General features: G+C 41.7%; 1 protein-coding gene and 1 non-coding gene across 8 annotated transcripts in view; both read left to right on the top strand.

Annotated features, from left to right (window-relative positions):
• Positions 1–18719, top strand: part of arhgap44b (Rho GTPase activating protein 44b) — a 30255-nt gene extending 11536 nt beyond the window's left edge. For 2 of the 7 annotated variants that reach the window (XM_077550733.1, XM_077550734.1), the window contains exons 2-23: positions 428–467; positions 534–653; positions 1465–1541; positions 1660–1771; positions 1985–2061; positions 2156–2273; positions 2367–2435; positions 2508–2589; positions 4023–4150; positions 4365–4476; positions 5864–5945; positions 6044–6124; positions 6957–7070; positions 8511–8602; positions 8738–8918; positions 11579–11596; positions 12035–12226; positions 13304–13360; positions 13479–13964; positions 15243–15349; positions 15490–15873; positions 17370–18719. In XM_077550733.1, the coding sequence (XP_077406859.1) occupies positions 428–467; positions 534–653; positions 1465–1541; positions 1660–1771; positions 1985–2061; positions 2156–2273; positions 2367–2435; positions 2508–2589; positions 4023–4150; positions 4365–4476; positions 5864–5945; positions 6044–6124; positions 6957–7070; positions 8511–8602; positions 8738–8918; positions 11579–11596; positions 12035–12226; positions 13304–13360; positions 13479–13964; positions 15243–15349; positions 15490–15873; positions 17370–17536 (2896 nt within the window). In that variant the 3' untranslated portion in view covers positions 17537–18719. Of the gene's footprint in view, positions 1–427; positions 468–533; positions 654–1464; positions 1542–1659; positions 1772–1984; positions 2062–2155; positions 2274–2366; positions 2436–2507; positions 2590–4022; positions 4151–4364; positions 4477–5863; positions 5946–6043; positions 6125–6956; positions 7071–8510; positions 8603–8737; positions 8919–11578; positions 11597–12034; positions 12227–13303; positions 13361–13478; positions 13965–15242; positions 15350–15489; positions 15874–16027; positions 16065–17369 lie in introns of all 7 variants that reach the window. The other 5 variants (XM_077550737.1, XM_077550736.1, XM_077550738.1 and 2 more) reach the window with 5 other exon arrangements.
• A 553-nt stretch (positions 18720–19272) lies between these two features.
• Positions 19273–19345, top strand: trnar-acg (transfer RNA arginine (anticodon ACG)). Its single transcript has one exon. It is a non-coding gene; the product is annotated as a tRNA-Arg (tRNA).
• Positions 19346–19429: the final 84 nt, after the last annotated feature.

The following is a 19429-nucleotide window of genomic DNA, read 5'->3' as shown; positions in this document are numbered from 1 at the left end:
TCAAAGAAGACTTAGTCGATGTCAGATGTGATTGCTTTCAGTATCTAGGCCTGGTATCGGCGTCCTTCACGATACCAATACCTTGAAATAAGGCTGGTAGCAGTACTCGATGAAAAAAATAATAATAACATGATTAATGAATGGTAGCATTGTCAAATGGTCAAAAAATAGGCCATGTCCATTTTTATTTCACTATATTTTACATTTATCTCTTCATATTCTTCCCATAATCATTTTTGGCTGGAACCAGCAATGAATAATTTGCTCCTTTCTCTTCCTGTAATATTCATAAGAAACGCTGCAAACGGCATTGTGGCACGCATGTAATGTGCGTGCGTGCGTGTTTCCCAGTTGCCATGGCGACCATATCCCTTCCAAGTTGAGTCTGACTCACAAAGAGGGCTTCTTTTTCTCTGTTCCTTCGCAGGGCTGAGAAGACCGAAGTGTTAAGCGAAGACCTCCTGCAGGTAAATCGCAATGGACTAATTAGTGATAACGATGTTATTGATTGTATTTTTGTTATCGCGTGTCAGGCGGAGAAGCGTCTGGAGCTGGTCAAGCAGGTGTCGCACAGCACCCACAAGAAGTTGGCGGCGTGTCTGCAGGGTCAGCAGAACGTGGAGGTGGACAAAAAGTCGGTCAGGTCGCCGTCGGTGAGAAGACGAACAAGTTCATTGACCTTTTCGTTTTTAGCGATTAGTTCCACTTTATTTGCAGTCATTTATCCTGTTGGAAACTTTTGACGCAGGGTATGTACTTTCGAAAGTCGCAAATATTTGCATCATCCAGCTCAGGCGGCGGCCATTTTGCCACTTGATGTCGACTGAGAATGACATCACAGTGCCAAAGACCAATCATGGCTCACCTGTTTTTGGGGTTTGGTCATGTGACTGACGTTCGCAAGCCGAGCCTCAAGACCCTGTGATTTATTTTATTATTATTATTATTATTATTATTATAAAATTTTCTATGTTTTGTTTTTTTTACTTTAATTGAGAATTTCCAAACACAAACAATTAGGGCATGTGATGTCATTTTTAGTGGACGGTACAAGGCAAAATGGCCGCCCCCCCCCCCAAGATGGATGATAACAGGTGGATTTTTCTGCTTATTTCGTATTTCACAAATGTAATATTAATCAGAATACTGTGTTCAGACTAGTGGGGGTGCATTTCTATTATTGTTATATTGCAAAGAATATTTTGACTTGATTTCCACTTTAACGTTATCACCTAGCCCTACCTGACATTAAATGTATACTCCAGTCCTGTAGGTGGCAGCGATGTACACTACATAATGGGTGCCAGCTTTCAATGAAATTGGTCGTTCTGGTTGTTTTTCATGGTGACAAAAAATTGAGTGGGGGAAGGACGAGGAGAAGCGCCAAAATCTAGATATCAGCAGGTGAAACCTTTGAGACAAACACCTTGTCATCATTGTGTTTATTTTGTGTTGTTCCTGTAGAAGAAGCTTCCTCTCGCGACGCTAGCACAATGTATGGTGGAGGGGTCGGCGTTGCTCGGGGACGAGTCTATGCTAGGGTGAGTACACACACACACACACACGCGCGCGCGCGCGGACAGAATCAGCGGTGGCGGAGGTGTTAGCGGTTAGCATGCGATCAGCCCTGAATGTCTGTCATGTGTTGCGGTGTCGCAGGAAGATGCTGAAGCTGTGCGGCGAGACGCAGGACAAACTGTCCCAGGAGCTCGTCCTGTTCGAAGTCACCATCGAGCGAGACGTCATGGACCCGCTGTACGACCTCTCAGAGGTACTAAGACCGCCTTTTGAAAATGTACGAAGAGTAAATGGTGAAAAAGAAAAAAAGGCAAGATGTAGCTTCCTTGGTGGAGGTAATAAAATGAAAGCTGCTCCTGACCTACCTCAATGTGACACCTGCATGCTTGTAAACGAATCCGCATGAGAGCAGCCGCACATTTAGTGTGTCAACAAAAGTCGACTCTGCTCGCCCCCCTCCCCTCAGGTGGAAATCCCAAACATCCAGAAACAAAGGAAACATTTAGCCAAACTGGTCCTGGACATGGACTCCGCACGAACAAGGTCAGTGACGTGTGAGAAGCAGACCTCAGATCAGCGCTTAAAATGATCTTACTAGTACATGAACCTTTAATTATTCACGTTGAAATGTTGGCAGGTACTATCAGTCCAGCAAGTCGTCGGGCCTGTCCAGCAACCTGCAGCCAAGCGGCGCCAAGGCCGACCATCTAAGGGAGGAGATGGAGGAGGCCGCCAATCGCATGGAAATTTGTCGGGTCAGGGGGATTACCTTTACGTGTGATTTTTTGTTTTGTTTTGTCATTTATTTCTAAGTTTATGAAGTGGTTCATTTTGTTGGCTGTCACCAGGACCAGCTGTCTGCAGACATGTACAGCTCCATGGCCAAAGAACTCGACTATGCAAGCTACTTTCAGACAGTACGTACGGTAAAAAACATGCGCTCGCGCACACACAGGAACACGCGCGCTGATGTGGTCTGCGTTCCGCAGCTGATTGAAGTCCAGGCCGAGTACCACAGGAAGTCACTGGAGCTGCTGCAGAACATTCTGCCTCAGATTAAAGCTCATCAGGGTAAGCGAGAGACGTTTCAGTCCCGCCCATAATTGATGAAAATCCACAATATAGAGAGACCACATAAAGAGTTTTAAAAATGTTTTACCCCTTAGAGTCCAAGAGAATGAAAATCGACCATTATTTATACATAAAGACTTTTTACATAAGTATTCAAACTGAGGCCCAGGGGCCAGATCTGGCCCGCCACATCACTTTATGTGGCCCGCGGAAGCAAATCTTTGTGCATCAACTTCCATATTTCATACTAAAATCTCCTGAAATTTCAAATATTTTTGTTACCAAACCCCTTTTTACAGTAACTTGAACAAATATTGATTAACATCTGATTTTAAAACGAGTTACCCTGTTCATCAATTTTTGTTGTGTTTTTGTAATCATTTGATGAGACATTTGTATGGTTCCAGCCATAACATTAAAATACTGTCAGGGTTTTTTCCTGGTGGAGGTGGTATCAACCTGACTATGATGGGTGGCTACCGATACCAGGTATTGATATCGGTGCCAATACCAGTCTTATTTTAAGGTATTGGTACTCACGGCGGTGACCGATACCATTTTACGATCAGGGGACTCGATTTTTTTTTTTGGTACATTTAAAACAGATGTAAAATTTGTGATTAATCGCAAGTTAACTAGTGAAGTCATGCTATTAATTACGATTACAAATTTTAATCGCCTTATGCCCCTCATTTTTTATAATCTTTTCTTTTTTAAATAATCTTTAATTTTTTTAAAGAAAAGATTGCTAAAAAATTAGGGGGGTCAGGGGATTACAATTTTTAATCTTAATTAATCGCATGACTTCACTAGTTAACTCACGATTAATCACAATATATTTGTTCTAATACAATAAAAAAAAAAATACGATTACAAATTTTAATCGCCTTATGCCCCTCATTTTTTATAATCTTTTCTTTTTTAAATAATCTTTAATTTTTTTAAAGAAAAGATTACTAAAAATTAGGGGGGGTCAGGCGATTACAATTTTTAATCTTAATTAATCGCATGACTTCACTAGTTAACTCACGATTAATCACAATATATTTGTTCTAATACAATAAAAAAAAAAAAGGTTTTCATACTCTAGTTAACAAAAGTGGGAAAAAAATTTAAACTAATAGAAATAGTTAAAATGATTTGTTGACGCCTATAGCCGTCGATGGCAGTGAATGAGTTAATATTATTGTAATCTGCCCAAGTTGGACATTAACACTGCATTTAAATATACATCAACAAAACTGTATGTAAATAATAAAGTTAAAATGTATTGAACATAAAAGTTAACGTTCTTCAAGATTAAATGCACATTTCCGCCATACAGGATACAATAAGATATGTTCCACAAAATATAATCAGCGATATAATGGGGAACACCATACGGCTGAGTGTGCATCTAATGTGAGTGTGTGTGTGTGTGTGTGTTTTGTCAGAGTCGTGGGCGGAGAAACCTTGCTACGGGAAGCCGCTGGAAGAGCACTTAGAGCTCAGCGGGAGAGATATTGCTTTCCCCATCGAGGCCTGTGTCACCATGCTGCTGGAGTGCGGCATGCAAGAGGAGGTCAGAATCGCACAAACACATACACAACAAATACACACTGAGATGATGTCATGTGCACACAGACAGATCATTTTCATGACCTCGGTGACATCAAACCGCCTTGTAGGTCACTTATTTTGAATTCCAGCTTATCGTTTTTTAATCGTGTATTTGAACAAGTAATTTACATATTATGTGTAGGAGGTGACCCGTGATGTGTTTCCCGGACTTTCAGGGTTTGTTCCGAGTGGCTCCGTCCGCCTCCAAACTGAAGAAGCTCAAGGCGTCTTTGGACTGCGGCGTGCTGGATGTTCAGGAGTACTCGGCCGACCCGCACGCCATCGCAGGTCAGCTCATCTGTTGCAATGAACTCTTAAAACTGCTGGGCCAAAAGTCAACCAAAGTGGGGGGAAATAGCTAATGCAGTGCTGGGTCGAAAAAGGAAAGCCAATGTTGGGTTATTTATACCCATGGAATTGGATTTGGCCCAGCATGTTGGGTCAAATTTTTGATCTAAGAATTGGTAAAAATTTATGTACTATACTGCACTCTAAAGACAGTTAGTTGGGTCAAAAATAACCCAAATTTGGTAAAAGAAAAAAATGAAAAAAGATCCAACCCACTGCTTGGGTCCATTTGACCCATCTTTCTGTTTTATTGTTGTTTGTTTGCGAAAAATTGGGTTGGTTAAAATCAACCCAGAAAGTTTGTCCAAATTGGCCCAAGTAGCGGGTTGCTCCATTTTTAACCCAATTTTTGTTTGTTTTTACCCATCTGTTTTTAGACTGTGCTGAGATAAAAGCTACCAAGAAATTGGTTGCCAGGTTAAATACACTCTTAAAACTACTGTGTCAAAAATAACCCAATTTAGCTCAAATATGGACCGACCCGATACTTTGGTCAAATTGACCCAACATTTAGGGTAAAATAAATTGGATTGGGTTGTTTATGTTTGTACAAAACAGGGCGGGTTGGTCCATTTTTGATGCAAATTGGGTTATTTTTTACCCAACAATTTTTAAAAATGTGTCTGTGGTTAAAAATAATTCTTAGATTCAACTTGTCTGCTTGCCCAAATCTAATCTAGAACCCAATCTGCAGGGTCAAAAATGATGAACCCAACGTTGGGTAAAAGTAACCCAACCTGCCCAGCATTTTTTTTAGTATTTGACAACCCAGCATTCGTTATATGTTTCTATGCTATAAAGCACTTTCAGAGGTTGGGGACTCGAGTCACATGACTTAACTCGAGTCAGACTTGATTCACCAGTTTTAGGACTCTGGACTTACTTCTGAAAGACTCAACTTGAGTTTGACTTGGTATTCATGAGACTCAACTTCAACTTGGATCATGAAAATCTGCGTTGTTGAGATGGTATGCCATTTATTTTGTTTACCAGACAGAAATACTTAGCATATGAATATCTAGTCGTGTATAACTTTCACGCTCCCCAGCGCACGGTATTGTCGGCGAATTATTCATGAGAGTGAGCGTGCAGACGGCTCGTTCAATACGGAGCCAAATCCAAAGTCACTCGAGACGATTCTACATCGAGGACAAATCCCTCTCCAATAATCCCAAATTTGTGCAACTCGGACACTACGGCGTGTCAAATTTGTGAGCTGGGGGGACGGACGGGCCCCTTCCCCTGTCTGCTTAAATGGGAAACTGCCACGTCACTGTATAGGTGTGAATAATCAGTCCCTGACGCAAATGAAATGATTGTCCTTTAGGAGCTTTGAAATCTTACCTGCGCGAGCTCCCGGCGCCCCTGATGACATTTGAGCTTTACAACGACTGGATCCAGGCCTCAAAGTAAGCAAACCTCCGCGTTAACAGATTCAGACTACGAGATGGTGTTGTGTTGATTTTTTTAATTTTTTTTTTTTCATCCTGGTCCTGCTTCCCCGCAGCATTCCGGACCAGGACAAGAGGCTGCAGGCTCTCCGCAGCGCTTGTGACCAACTGCCGCCGGCCAGCAACAACAACTTCAGGTGAGACTTTCGCTCCTTCTGTGTTGCTATGTAGATCTAATCTGCCTAGAGGCTTTCGAATCAGTCATGCTAGCCCATGTAGCCTTAACTATATTAGCAATGGGTCTGTTTCTTTACCCAATCAGGTTTCAGATTTTTTCCGTCCTCTGATTGGTTGGTTTGAGCAAAACTTTGACTGGCAAAACACGGCGATGATACACATGAAAATATGAAATTTATTAATTTGGCATTTTAATTACTATTATTTTATTTACTATTTTTATTGAATATTGTGTATTTGTGTGGTTATATTAAGTCAAATAACTCCCTACTTAAGGCTCAGGTGTCAAATGCACGGCTCGCCACAGTTTCAAAAGGGCTTAAACTTCCACTTATTCCTTATTTGGTACCATTGGATTCTTTGCCGTAAGCCCGTGATGAAAGTGATGAGATGGAGCGCAAAGTGCACGCGTCAGTGTATCTGTCGCATCTTACAAATCGAGTTTATTCTTAGCTCGTCTCCTCTGAGGAGATGTCAGACACGACCAAACGAGCGGCGCTCGCCAGAACGAGCTGCCTGATGTTCGCAAACACACACACACACACACACACACGGTCGGCCCACTGGCCCACTTTTGTGTCCTCTCGGGTCTTCTCAAATGGGAGTTGTGTTTAGCTCGGGGAGGCTTTTATGGAGGTTTATCACACGCGGGCTTCACTTGGTTGTCAGTAATCTCATATTTTCCCTCTTGTGAGCCCGCTGGGAAAAGTAGAAGAAGAAGAAGTGAGGAGAAGTAGGTTATGCAAATGTGCGCTTGCGACCTTGCTCTTACTTCCTGCGACGTGTTTGCAGATATCTGATTAAGTTCCTGTCCAAATTGACGGACTATCAGGATGTGAACAAGATGACGCCTGGGAACATCGCCATCGTGCTGGGGCCCAACCTGCTGTGGACGCACAGCGACGGGTGAGACGAGGCTGGGCAAAGGGTGGCGCCGTGAGCCGCTCTTGAACCCGGCCCACCAAGCATTTACATTGAGAGTCCTATGATATTTATTTCATTAATTTAGCCACTAAAATTGATTAATCAAGATGTATTTATTTTTTTAAGTTATTAAATAATTACATTTTATTATTATTTAATTTAATTAATACAATGTATACATAGAAAACGTATACAGTTATATAAAAATAAATGTGTACATAATATTAAGGTTTATTGATTTATTCAAATAAACCATTTTACACATTGAAACTTTTTTTTAAAAGGTCATCTACAGTAAAAATGAGCTAACCTATTTACCATTTTAACAATCACATGGCCCTTGAGCACTATTTATAGTATTCATTATTGTAAATAAAAAAATAATAATATAAAATAAAAAATATAGATGAATAATGAATAAAAACAAAAAATAATTCAAATATATAAAATAAAAAATAATATAAAAAGAGAATTCAAAATTCTAATTGTAAATAATCAAATAAAATATAAAAGTAAAATAATTTTATATACTTGCAAAAATTTGTGTTTATCTTTTAAATGACTGGTTAGTTTATTTTAATTATGTTAATTTGAATAAAAATATAGGCAAAATAATGAATTCTTACTTTATTATTAAAATGAACAATCTTAACATACAGTATGTTTACATCATTTATTTAGAACCTGTTCCATGTGGTCTTTAGCATAAAAGTCGCAATACATAATTGGTTAATTTGTTTATTGTAAATGACGAAATAAGATGTATGAGTAAAAACACAAATTTTATATACATGTCATTTTATATTCATTTTTTAAAAGAGATTGGTTATATGTATTTACATTCATTCTCAATTAAATGTAAAATGTAAGAATGCATTCTTTGTTTATTATTAACTATTTTAAATATGCATTTCAACTTCTTTTTTAAATTTTTTTTACCACATCTACAAATGACTTTATCCATGTCTGTTGAGGACATCTGACATCAGACATCTGTCTGTTTTAAAAATCAAATGTAGCCCTGATCACATCAAATTTGTCTAAGATGAACGTCTGTGGTGACATCACGTGGCAGAATTCTCATTGTCCTATCGGATGTGCTGATAAAAACCTCCAGACAACAATTTCCAAGATGGGGTTTGTTTACGACGGTGACACAGCAGTTTGAGAAGAAGTCGCCGTCCCTGGCGTCCTTCTAAATGTGTCGGCCGTCAATCTATCAAGCTCTTAATTTGCCATTAACAGCCAGCGCCTGCAGAAATGGCAAAAGTATTCACACTCTGTACTTAAGTAGAAGAACTGATTCAACTCATTTAATTAAGTTTAAGTAAAAAGTTTTTTTACAATAGCTGTTTTGGTAACTTGGAATACAAAGCGCTGTAATGTTCCTTGTGTAAGTGGTGCATCTTCTGTCCTCTGCAGCAACATCACGGAGATGATGACCACGGTGTCCCTGCAGATCGTCGGCATCATCGAGCCCATCATCCAGCACGCCGATTGGTTCTTCCCCGGAGGTGAGGCACTCGCCGACACCTGGCCAGCCGTCTCCTGCTTCCTCCAAAATAATTCATATTAGAATTGAATGAGCTTGAAACTTTACATGCTGAAATCATTTCCCATCAAGTGTTTCTCTCATCTGATTTCCCCAGAAATCGAGTTCAACCTGACGGGCAACTACGGCAGTCCGGTGCACACCAACCACAACGCCAACTACAGCTCCATGCCGTCTCCTGACATGGAGCAGACGGAGCGGCGGCAGAACGAGCAGAGCCGCAGACCCCTCAGCGTCGCCACCGACAACATGATGCTGGAGTTCTACAAGAAAGATGGGTAGGAGGCTTTTTACACTCTTATAACTGCTGGGTTAAAAAAGTAACCCAAATTGGGTCAAATGGCTAACCCAGCACTACATCTTAAAGGGGCAGAGCCAGTGCTGTGTTATTTATACATCAACTTTGGTACAAAACAGTTCAAATCAAATAAAAATTGAAGACCACACTAAAACTTTAAAACTGCTGGGTCAAAAACAACCCAATTTGGGTCATAAATTGAATTAAGACGCTAACTTGGGTATATTTGACCCAATTTTTGGCAACCCGATTTTTTTGTTAGCCGGTTGAACCCAATTTGTGTCAAATTTAGTGGGTCGGTCCAATTTTTGAAAGAGCATTTTAAATCTCATCTTCTGCTCTTCAACCCGCCCAATCTGTTGGGTCAAAATAATAAAGACAGCCTTGGCTAAAATTTACCCAATCTGCTGAAAAACCACAGCTAACCTAATAATTTTGTGTGTGTGTTTAAATTGTCAAATCAACACTATAAAAACACTTAGGTCAAAAGTAAACCAAATTGGGTAAAAAATGGACTGACCCAACTGTGAGTTATTAAATTAATTCACAAAACTTTTGGGGGTTGCTTGGTGGGTTATTCATTTGGCACAACTTTTTGGGTTAATTGAACAACCCAACTGAATTGGGTAAACAATTAACCAACCCAACATTTTCAGTTATTTAAGACAAAAAGTTTATTTTAACCTAACTTGTTCAGTTTTTTTAATCCCAAAAATTGGGTCAAATTAAATTAATAACCCACAAAGCAACCCAATGAGATGAGTTGAGTGTAATTCATTTGACACAATTTTTTGGGTCAATTGAGTAACCCCCAAAAAATAGGTCAGTCCCTTTTTAACCCAATTTGGTAAAAAATGGACCGACCCAACTGTGAGTTATTAGATTAATTAACCACAAAACAACCCTTTTTGGGGGTTGCTTGGTGGGTTATTCATTTGGCACAACTTTTTTGGTTAATTGAACAACCCAACTGAATTGGGTAAACAATTAACCAACCCAACATTTTCAGTTATTTAAGACAAAAAGTTTATTTTAACCTAACTTGTTCAGTTTTTTTAATCCCAAAAATTGGGTCAAATTAAATTAATAACCCACAAAGCAACCCAATGAGATGAGTTGAGTGTAATTCATTTGACACAATTTTTTGGGTCAATTGAGTAACCCCCAAAAAATAGGTCAGTCCCTTTTTAACCCAATTTGGTAAAAAATGGACCGACCCAACTGTGAGTTATTAGATTAATTAACCACAAAACAACCCTTTTTGGGGGTTGCTTGGTGGGTTATTCATTTGGCACAACTTTTTGGGTTAATTGAACAACCCAACTGAATTGGGTAAACAATTAACCAACCCAACATTTTCAGTTATTTAAGACAAAAAGTTTAAGTTAACCTAACTTGTTCAGTTTTTTTAATCCCAAAAATTGGGTCAAATTAAATTAATAACCCACAAAGCAACCCAATTAGATGAGTTGAGTGTAATTCATTTGACACAAATTTTTGGGTCAATTGAATAACCCAAAAAAATAGGTCAGTCCCTTTTTAACCCAATTTGGATTATTCTGACCCAACAGTTTTTGGAGTGCAGCTTCAGCTCTTCAGCCTGCCCAAATCTAATCTTCAACACAATCTGTTTAAATAACAATAACAAATAATTAAACCAACGTTGGGTAAAAGTGGCCCAATCTGCTCAAAAACCACAACTCCGCGAGTGAGTTAGGAAAACAACGAAGCATTTTTTTTTAGTTTGTTTGATTCAATAATCTATTTTTGTTAATCTACAGTATTTTATGATAGGGATGTAAAGTGACAGGAAACACAATATCTTAACAGATTCCCCACTGGGTAAGTATTTTTGTGACATTTTTGTTTTTTTCTTATTTAAAATATGTTCTTTTTCTCAATAAAAGTTGGGAAACGCCAGCTAGGTCAGGAAGTCATCAAATCAAAAGTGACAAAGGATTATGTCAAGATTCTCTCTCACTTTTTGTGATCCTCCTCCCATTCTTTTAAAGCCTTAAAGTTTGCCTTATCGGGCCCAGCGGGGCGTCTCAGCGCAGCTCGGCTAATTAAACCCGGGCCCGCCTCTGATCCGTAGAGCGCAGCCTTCCATGAGCCAGCGGCGGATTTGACATGACACTTCTGAACTTGATAGGAGGAATAATCTGTTTTATTTCCATTAAAATCCTTTAACATTTCAACCCTAGAAAATTGTGACAAAACTTAATTAGACCCTCTTGGAAATGTTCATTATTTTTATTTTTTTCAAAGAATGAATCACCTTATTGGGGGTCTCAGCAAGCACAAAGATTTATCAATTTTTGGAAACTTGAAAATGAAAATGCATTTTACTCAGTTACACGTAGCTAAAAAAAATGGCGCCTTCCCTGACACCAGTTTCACCAATCGACACCAAATTGGGTGCACATGTCCACCATAACAAAAAAAACAAACCCATGCCCTGAATTAAACAGGAAGTCGGCCATTTTAGCTAGAAGCAGCCATTTTCCATTGTCCAATGGAACCCCAATCGTGTATCCTAGAAAGATGGACGATGCTAAATAAAAATAGTCAAACATCTCTGAGTGTTGACCTTTCACCCTGTCCTCATTCTCTTTCTTTCTCTCTATTTTAACCATGCAGCATCAGGAAAATCCAGAGGTACCGTAATAACCCTTTCACCCCTTTCATTACGCTTCACAGTTTCTTCGTGTGTTGGTTTTGTGTTTGGTGGATTTGAACAAAAGCGGTCTTTGTTTCGTGTGCGTAAGTTGCATCATTGTGATGTTTGGCACCGGATGGACTCGTTTTGACAGTACAAACTCTTACGCAAGACACGCAGGTGTTTCAGTTTGCCAATAATCTGCCTTAGTGGAGGTGAAGAGTTGAATTAGTATGTTTACTTTTTTTTACACACTGTTAAAATGTCCGGTAAATATAAGCGTTATGGCAGCAAATTTGCCTTCAGTGTTTGGAAGACAAACATCCGTGGTCGGACGGAGGAAGCTGATCCCTTGACCGAGCCCCCCCCTCCTCCCAACCTCCCAAGCTCCGCCCTCCTGTGCAGTGATTGGCTGTCGCGTCTGTGTCCCACTGCAGCATGGGTGTCCGGGTGATGGACACTTCTTGGGTGTCCCGCAGGGGCTCGTCGTCCTCGCGTATAACTTCGTCCACGCCCCCCAACGTGCGGGCGTCCACGCCGCCCACGGACGCGGCCACCCCCGAGCCGCCCGGGGACCCCTCAGGGTCCCCCTCCCCTACCCCTCCTCCCACTAGCAACGAGCGAGCCAGGTAAGGCTATTGTGCCCCCCCCCATCCCGAGTCCGTCCCTGCGCCCTGCTGCTGACCCCAAACCAGTGCCCTGTAATCCGTGTAATCGTCCCTCTCCAAAGACCTTCCTTCAACTTTTTAACCTTCGACCCCAGACATGCTTGGATATGTTGATTTTTAAGGCCTTTGTAGCCCCTTTCACGCTGTCTTGGTGGAAAATGTGCACGTCGGAGGCGTAACTGTAGAGTCATGTGCTAGACAAAACTCCCTAGAATGTGTTTCACAGCTGTTGCGGCTTCTCGCATTTAGATGAATTTGATGCCAAATCACATTTTGTGTCTAAAATTATTTTGCCAGTAAATTAATGGATGACTTTAACCCCCCTCTTCTGGATTGTTAGTTTAGGTGTCAAACTCGAGGCTCGGGGGCCAGATTAGGCCCACCACATCATTTTTTGTGGCCCGCAAACTTCCATGACGCTTGCTAAAATCTGTACGAAATTTTCAAATTGTCATATAATTACAATGTGGGCTGTGGAATTTTTTTTTCCGCCATCTGGCATATCCTCGCGTGAAAGGTAAGATATGGAACGGGGTGTTGATGTTGACCCGTGAATTTTGCTGGTTAGTGTGAGACGAAGAAGCCACATGATGGTACCAAAGCACTGCTTTTATGGCAGACAGGGCTTTCGTCAGCAAATTTCTTAGCAAATAATAGAGAATCAGTTCCAAAACAAATCTGCTAAAAGGTGAATTAATGAATCGTAACCATGCGTGGGAGAACTAATATAATTTTTTAACTCATCTTACATCATGACACTTAAAAATGACTTACAAGTGATTAGATTTCAAACCGAAATGTGCCTGTACACTGTAACTAAAATTAGCGCCTCCCCCTCACTTCAACATAGTTCCTTGGTAACAAGATACCACAAAGTTGTGCCAAAGTACTACTTTCCTGTTAGTTGGGGATTTTGAGACCTTATGGCGTTTTAGAAGCGGCGAAGGAACCGTACTCCTCCGAAGTGCCAATTGCGTCGGCGTGAAAGGGGCTCACGGCTGCATGTGCGGCGCTCTCATGTTGTCTTTTGGCCGTCAGCCCCCGCATGTTTCACAGCTTCACCTTCCATTGTCGCAAGGCTCTGCAGTGGATGAGGTGACGCTTCTTCTTTCTTCTTCTTCTTCTTCTTCACCATCAGGAGACATTTTGCACCCCCGTTCTCCTCTTGGACAGCGTCCCCGCTCGCCGTAAAACATTTCTTTTATCATTCCAGCTCGGATGATGCGTCGGACTCCTGTAACGCCCAGCCCTCCCCCGAGGAGGAGCGCCCGCCCCCGCCTTACCCCGCTTCCTCACCCTTCTCGCTCCCGCCCCAGCACTACGCCCGAGCACCCCCCGGTATGCGCCCCCTTTCCCGCAGTCCCGAATGCGTGGCGGCGGGGCCGTCGCCCGTCCCCCGCCGCTCGGGCTACAGCCCGCCCCCGTTCCTCCACTCCCTATGCCCGTCCCCGCAGCCCCTCGACATCAACTCCAACCCCCGAGCCCAAAGCTCCCCGCCCTTGCACAAGCAGGCCTCCCTATCCGAGCCCCTGCATGCGCCCCCCGCCGACACCAACGGCTCCTCCCTTTACATCAAACCCCCGCTCGTTCTTACTCGCCACGATCTTTTCCCGGGCTCCCCCAAACCCCCCGGCACCCCGCTATCCGTCCCCCCTCCTTGGGCCACCTGTAGCCGAGAGCGAGGACGCAAGGCCGCTAGGTAAATGCAAGAACATCGTTTTGGGGGGGTTTACACAGGCGGCGTGCAGCCCCTCCGGTACGAGGTGGGTGATGGGGGAGCAGCTGCTTTTTTTTTTTTTTTTTGCAGTTTTCGCATGCATCTTTAATGCAAGTCATCACGGCGACGTGCTGGTTGCCAGGAAATGCAGGAGGCAGTTGCTAGGCAACAAAGAAGAGTCAAAGCCTTCAGTGATGAAAGAGGGATGACGTGCGGGCAGGAATCAGGGAGCTACGATGGTCCGAGAAATAACAAATCTTGTGTCGCTTAAAAAGGGCCAATTAAAACAAACTAACCAAAAATATTGAACCAATTACTTTCTACCTTAACTTTAGGCCAATTAAAAGCTCTAATATTTATGATGGTGACATAAAGTGTTTTTTTCTGTCCTATTTATTAGTAAATAGTATTTATAAGAACATCATTATTATTTATTTTTTAGAGAATGTTTTTTTCCCCAAAAATAAAAGGTGCAATATAACAAGAACAAAGTAGCATTTTAAAAAATTTATTTTTTACTTTTTATTAAAGTCTATGTCACGCCCCCAACTATCATTTGTCTAAAATAAATAAATAAATCTCATCATAAAATTGTATCCCTATATAACATTAAAGAAACCAGAAAAATAAATATAAATATGCTAAATTACTTTATTAACATTGTTTATGCTCCATGTGCGCATCCTGACAGTGAGAGCGCCACTGCCACCTACTGTAGTGGATGTGCAATTACATTTTATTCTATCAGCAAAAGAAAAAAATCACTTTGGAAAGCTAGGCTGTTCTTTTACCTTTTTGCTTGTCCAATCAGGTAAGAATATCAAAAGGCATACATGCCATAACTCAAACCAGCTCACGTGCATCCGCGCTGAGAACCTGAGATAATGCACAGGAAGCACAACTCAAACCCTGCCAAAATAAAAGCTTGATCATGACAAGTGATGATTCACATCAGCATGTGTGAGGCCATCTTCAGTCCATGTAAAAACATTAGGACATCGGTGATGTCATATCATGTGAATGTCAAAAGCTCATTTGCATGGCTCCGCCCCCAATTTCAAAGGCTTCAGTCATCCTCACTTGCTGGAAGCTTCTGTAACACGTAAGGATGTTTGTACCCTTCAACCCTCATTGTGGCTATCCTGTAAAATCAATAAGATGATAAATGACTACATCTTTAAAAATATAGATATATTAAAGGAGACAATTATGATGGTGGAATCAGCTTTGCGCCTAATCACGATTTTTGTCTCACCTCAGCACCCTGAAGAACAAAGAACTGTCGCCAGTAATCGGACAGAAGGGATTCCAAGCGACGTTGTCCTCTGGCGGCCAGTCTGAGCACAGCCCACACACGCTGAGGAGAGGTCAGAGGTCATATGCATTTGTAACACCGTTAAGCATGTGTTTGGAGGACACAAATTTAGCAACTCATGAACTTCAAACGAACTGTCGACGGTTCCCGTAGGAAAACAAATTGTTTTTGTGCTTTTCACTCTCCCTTTAGCAAAGAAGCTGGCTCCAATCCCGCCTAAAGTCCCCTACAGCCAGACGGGGGCCGTGTCGGAGCAGTCCACGGGCCAGCCGTCTCCGGTCAGCCTGTCGCCCACGCCCCCCAGCACCCCTTCGCCGTACGGCTTCGGCTACCCGCAGGGTTACGCCACCATCGGCTCCCTGGGACACGTCCAGATGGCCGGCACGCCGTCTCTGTCCTCGCCGCCCTCGCTGGCCGGGACGCTCACCAAAGCCCGGCCCACGCCCAAACCGCCCCGGCAGAGGCCCCACTTGCCTCCCCCGCAGCCGCCCCCCACCCCCGGCACCAGTCCGCAGCCACTGGAGCACTCGTCCGGCCTGTTGGATGGTTTGTCTCCTGGAGAGAGCATGTCCACAGGTAATGGCTGTCGTTTTCTTTCGTATACACTTCGATCCACTATGAGAGTATTAAACCAAAGGGTCAAACTTAATTTTTGTGAGTTTTGTATTTTCAATTGGAATTGAATTTACACAGAATGTTCTGATGTGTAATTGTTGTTGATCACTTGCAGCCGTTTGAGCCATCATTGTGTTTGAGGGACTTTTAGGGTAAGCAGGACTTCCTCTGACCCCCCTCCCATCCCTCCAACCCCATCTTGGCAACATGGTGACCCCCCACCCCCTCCATAAGCCCCACCCCGACGTCTCATTGCGCCCATTTCGCATGGCTCGCATGGCCTGTCAAAGCAGGCCAGGGATGTACTAAATTCAGATATGCTAAGCTAAGCTAAGCTAAGCTTGGCACCCATAATGCATTGCTCCTGCTGCCAGCTTTGAACGTCACTGCCACCTTCCCGCTCCTTCACCACAACTCCATGTGTGAATTTACAGAATATTAGTTTGTGTTTGTTGCCACTGTATGACACGTAATAGGGCTGGGCAAAATGGCCTTTACAAAAACTGAAATCTCAAATATATTTTTTTTTATTTTTTTTTACACAAAAGTTTTATCTCCCACTTAACAATGACATTATTTAATGCATTTTTTTTTTTTGCCATTTGTTTTCCCCCTTCACTTTCTTAGTGAGTGAATGTAAATGTAAAATGTTTCACTTAAACTTGGCAGTTGCATTTTTGAAGAATAACTACTAGACAGGCCGGAAAAGTTAAACATAGCGACTAGTTCACAGATTTTTACTTCGTGTCAAGAAGTACTTTGAACAATGGATGATGCATAAAAAGGATGAAAAATAAAAAAGACAAATAAAATTGAATTACTGGAGAAAACTGATTAGAAACGATAGATAGATAGATAGATATTTCTTTTATAACAGGTGTAACAATACTGTAGAATGGAATGACTAGTTTGCTTTTAGCTTGGTAAATTGTGAGCTAGCTAAATACAGGGATACTGTAGATAGAGATAAAGTGTATCAATATTGTAGCTAGGTAGATAGCTAGCGCTAGCTAGCTTTAGCTAGCTAGATAGCGCTAGCTAGATAGATACTTAGCCCACTTAGTTACACAGCCTTGTTATCTACACTATATATTTTACGGTAGCTATATATTAAATAATGAATAAATAGCCTAGTTAGCTTCTTATCCCAGTTAGCAACATAGCATACTTAGCCCAGTTAGTTACGCAGCCTTGTTAGCTACAGTATATATTTTATAGTAGCTCCATAATAAATACATTCTAGTTAGCTACATAGCCTAGTTAGCTACTGAGCCCAATTGGCAACACAGCGTCATTTCTGGCCATATTGTGATATTGTTTCCTTCCTCATGCCTGATTCGGACCCACACACTCCTTTTGCCCAGCATGGCCCCCACCCGCCACCTGGAATCTTCTCCACATCCCAACCAAAACAATCCAAATGATAAATAAATGCTCTCCTCTTCCCCTTCATCCAGATTCCTTCTGCAACCTGGACATTCCCGTCATCGACATGGAACTGGACGGCCTTCTGGACTTGGCGCACATTTCCCACCTCAGGCACTCGGTGGCGCTGCTGGACTCCAGCCGCCTCAGAACCGCCGAGTCGGAGGAGGGGGAGGATTCGGAGAGCACGGTGCTATGACGCCCCTCCCTCCTTTCTCCTCCCTCCTCCCCTGATGTATTCATGCGTTCGGATTGTTCCATTATTAGTTTCTTTGCCTTATTTGATGCCTTGAACGCCACACGCCAGACAAGGAGTGCCGCCAATTCTTCCACAAGGACGACCATTCTCCTCTCGGCATGGACATCAGCCTGAGTGTGCACTGTGTGCATGTGTGTGCGTGCGTGCGTGTGTGTGTATCATCAACCGACATGCACGTTGTAGATACTTAGCCGATTAACTAACAACAAAAACATCTTGGTGGTTAGCATTCATTTACTGGAAACTATTTATTGTCTATACTGTACATTTGCAGAGTTTATGATGCCCAATTAAACATCAGATCGTATTTTATATTGACGGGAGAACACAGAATACATCAAAAATAGAGCATATAGCAAATGTAAAATAATTCCATCCGTTAATTTTGTCCTTGGTAGGATTAAGAGTGAGCTGGAACCTATCCCAGACAAATGACACATTTAACAGGGGGTCTTAAATCTCCCCCCCTGGGGCTAAATAAAATATTTAAGCCACTGGAACATTAAGAGTTTTTAAATCAGTGATTCTTTAGCATACCACTAGAGAGAGCCTGCATACCACACTTAGAAAGAACACTGAAAACATGACCACTCCCTACGTGGAGCATGCAAAGCATCATGTTTATTTTCAGCAGAGTATTTATGATACAGATGTATTTCTTGCAAAGGCTTTTTACTTGACACCCGGGTCGGTGAGGAGAAGCTTTCAAACGTGGGACCAGACATTCTTCTCGCTTGTCACGTGCAAAAAAAAAGAAGAAAAAAAACCTCATTGTAAATACATTTGTGTACATACATGCTCTGTATATAGTGACTTAAATATATATGTAGATGTAAAGGAATACTGGCTGGATTGAAATGATGAAGATAGCGCTCATGGTTACGTCTCCATTTTTAATAGTAGAGCACTTATAGTCTTTGTTTGACACAATTAACCCCTTGTACTGATTTTAATTTATTTGCTTAAGGACATGAATAGGAATAGGGTTTTATCAAGACACGGAAACAAGACTGCAGTGGACTTTAAAAATGTTAGCCCGAGTCACAATTTGAAGTGATGGCTAATCAGCATTGTTTACAATTTTAAATATGAGAATAAACCTAATGTAGAACAATTCAATGAATCATAGTTTTGTTGCTTGTGCTTTTGTAAGAGTCCTGCTTTCTGGTCATCACACTGGTGACGCCATTTTTCTACATGATTCATTGGAATGTAAACCTGGCGGGTTGTGTGTGTTTTATGTAAAAGGAGGCAGTTATACAAGTGCGTGTATGTGTCCTGAGTGAAAGTGTGCCAGCATGCTTTTTAACCACTCTTTAAATGTCTCATCTGTGCTGTGTGTGGATACAAATGAAGATTTTTTTTGTTAATTTTGCCCTAAAAGTGTCTGATGACTGTGAAGGCAAATGAATCATCTTTATGTTGCTCGTGTATATTTTGCAGCAGAGAAGGCCCCAACAAGTCAAAACTGTTTGTGACAAAAGTGTGTTGCTGTTAAAATTTGGACTCCAAAACAATTGTGAACATGTTGTAGGAAACTGTGGGGAGGGAGAATAAAAACGTCAGAATGTGGCTACAATTAAAAATGTTTTATAGGACTGGCGGTGTGTTAAACAGTTGACTTTCAACACAGCTGAACACGTTATAAAAAGCACATTCCATAGACAACTGATAACGGGCTAGTGGCGCAATGGATAACGCGTCTGACTACGGATCAGAAGATTCTAGGTTCGACTCCTGGCTAGCTCGAATTTTTTTTCATATTCATTTGATTCATCTTCGCCTTTTAAAAGTATTCTTAATTTATTTCTTCCATAAAACGACATTAAATCT

This window comes from Vanacampus margaritifer, chromosome 18, assembly GCF_051991255.1.
Source record: "Vanacampus margaritifer isolate UIUO_Vmar chromosome 18, RoL_Vmar_1.0, whole genome shotgun sequence".
Classification (NCBI taxonomy): domain Eukaryota; kingdom Metazoa; phylum Chordata; class Actinopteri; order Syngnathiformes; family Syngnathidae; genus Vanacampus; species Vanacampus margaritifer.
Note: the sequence above shows the minus strand (reverse complement) of the source record. Positions and strands in the feature narration are given on the sequence as shown.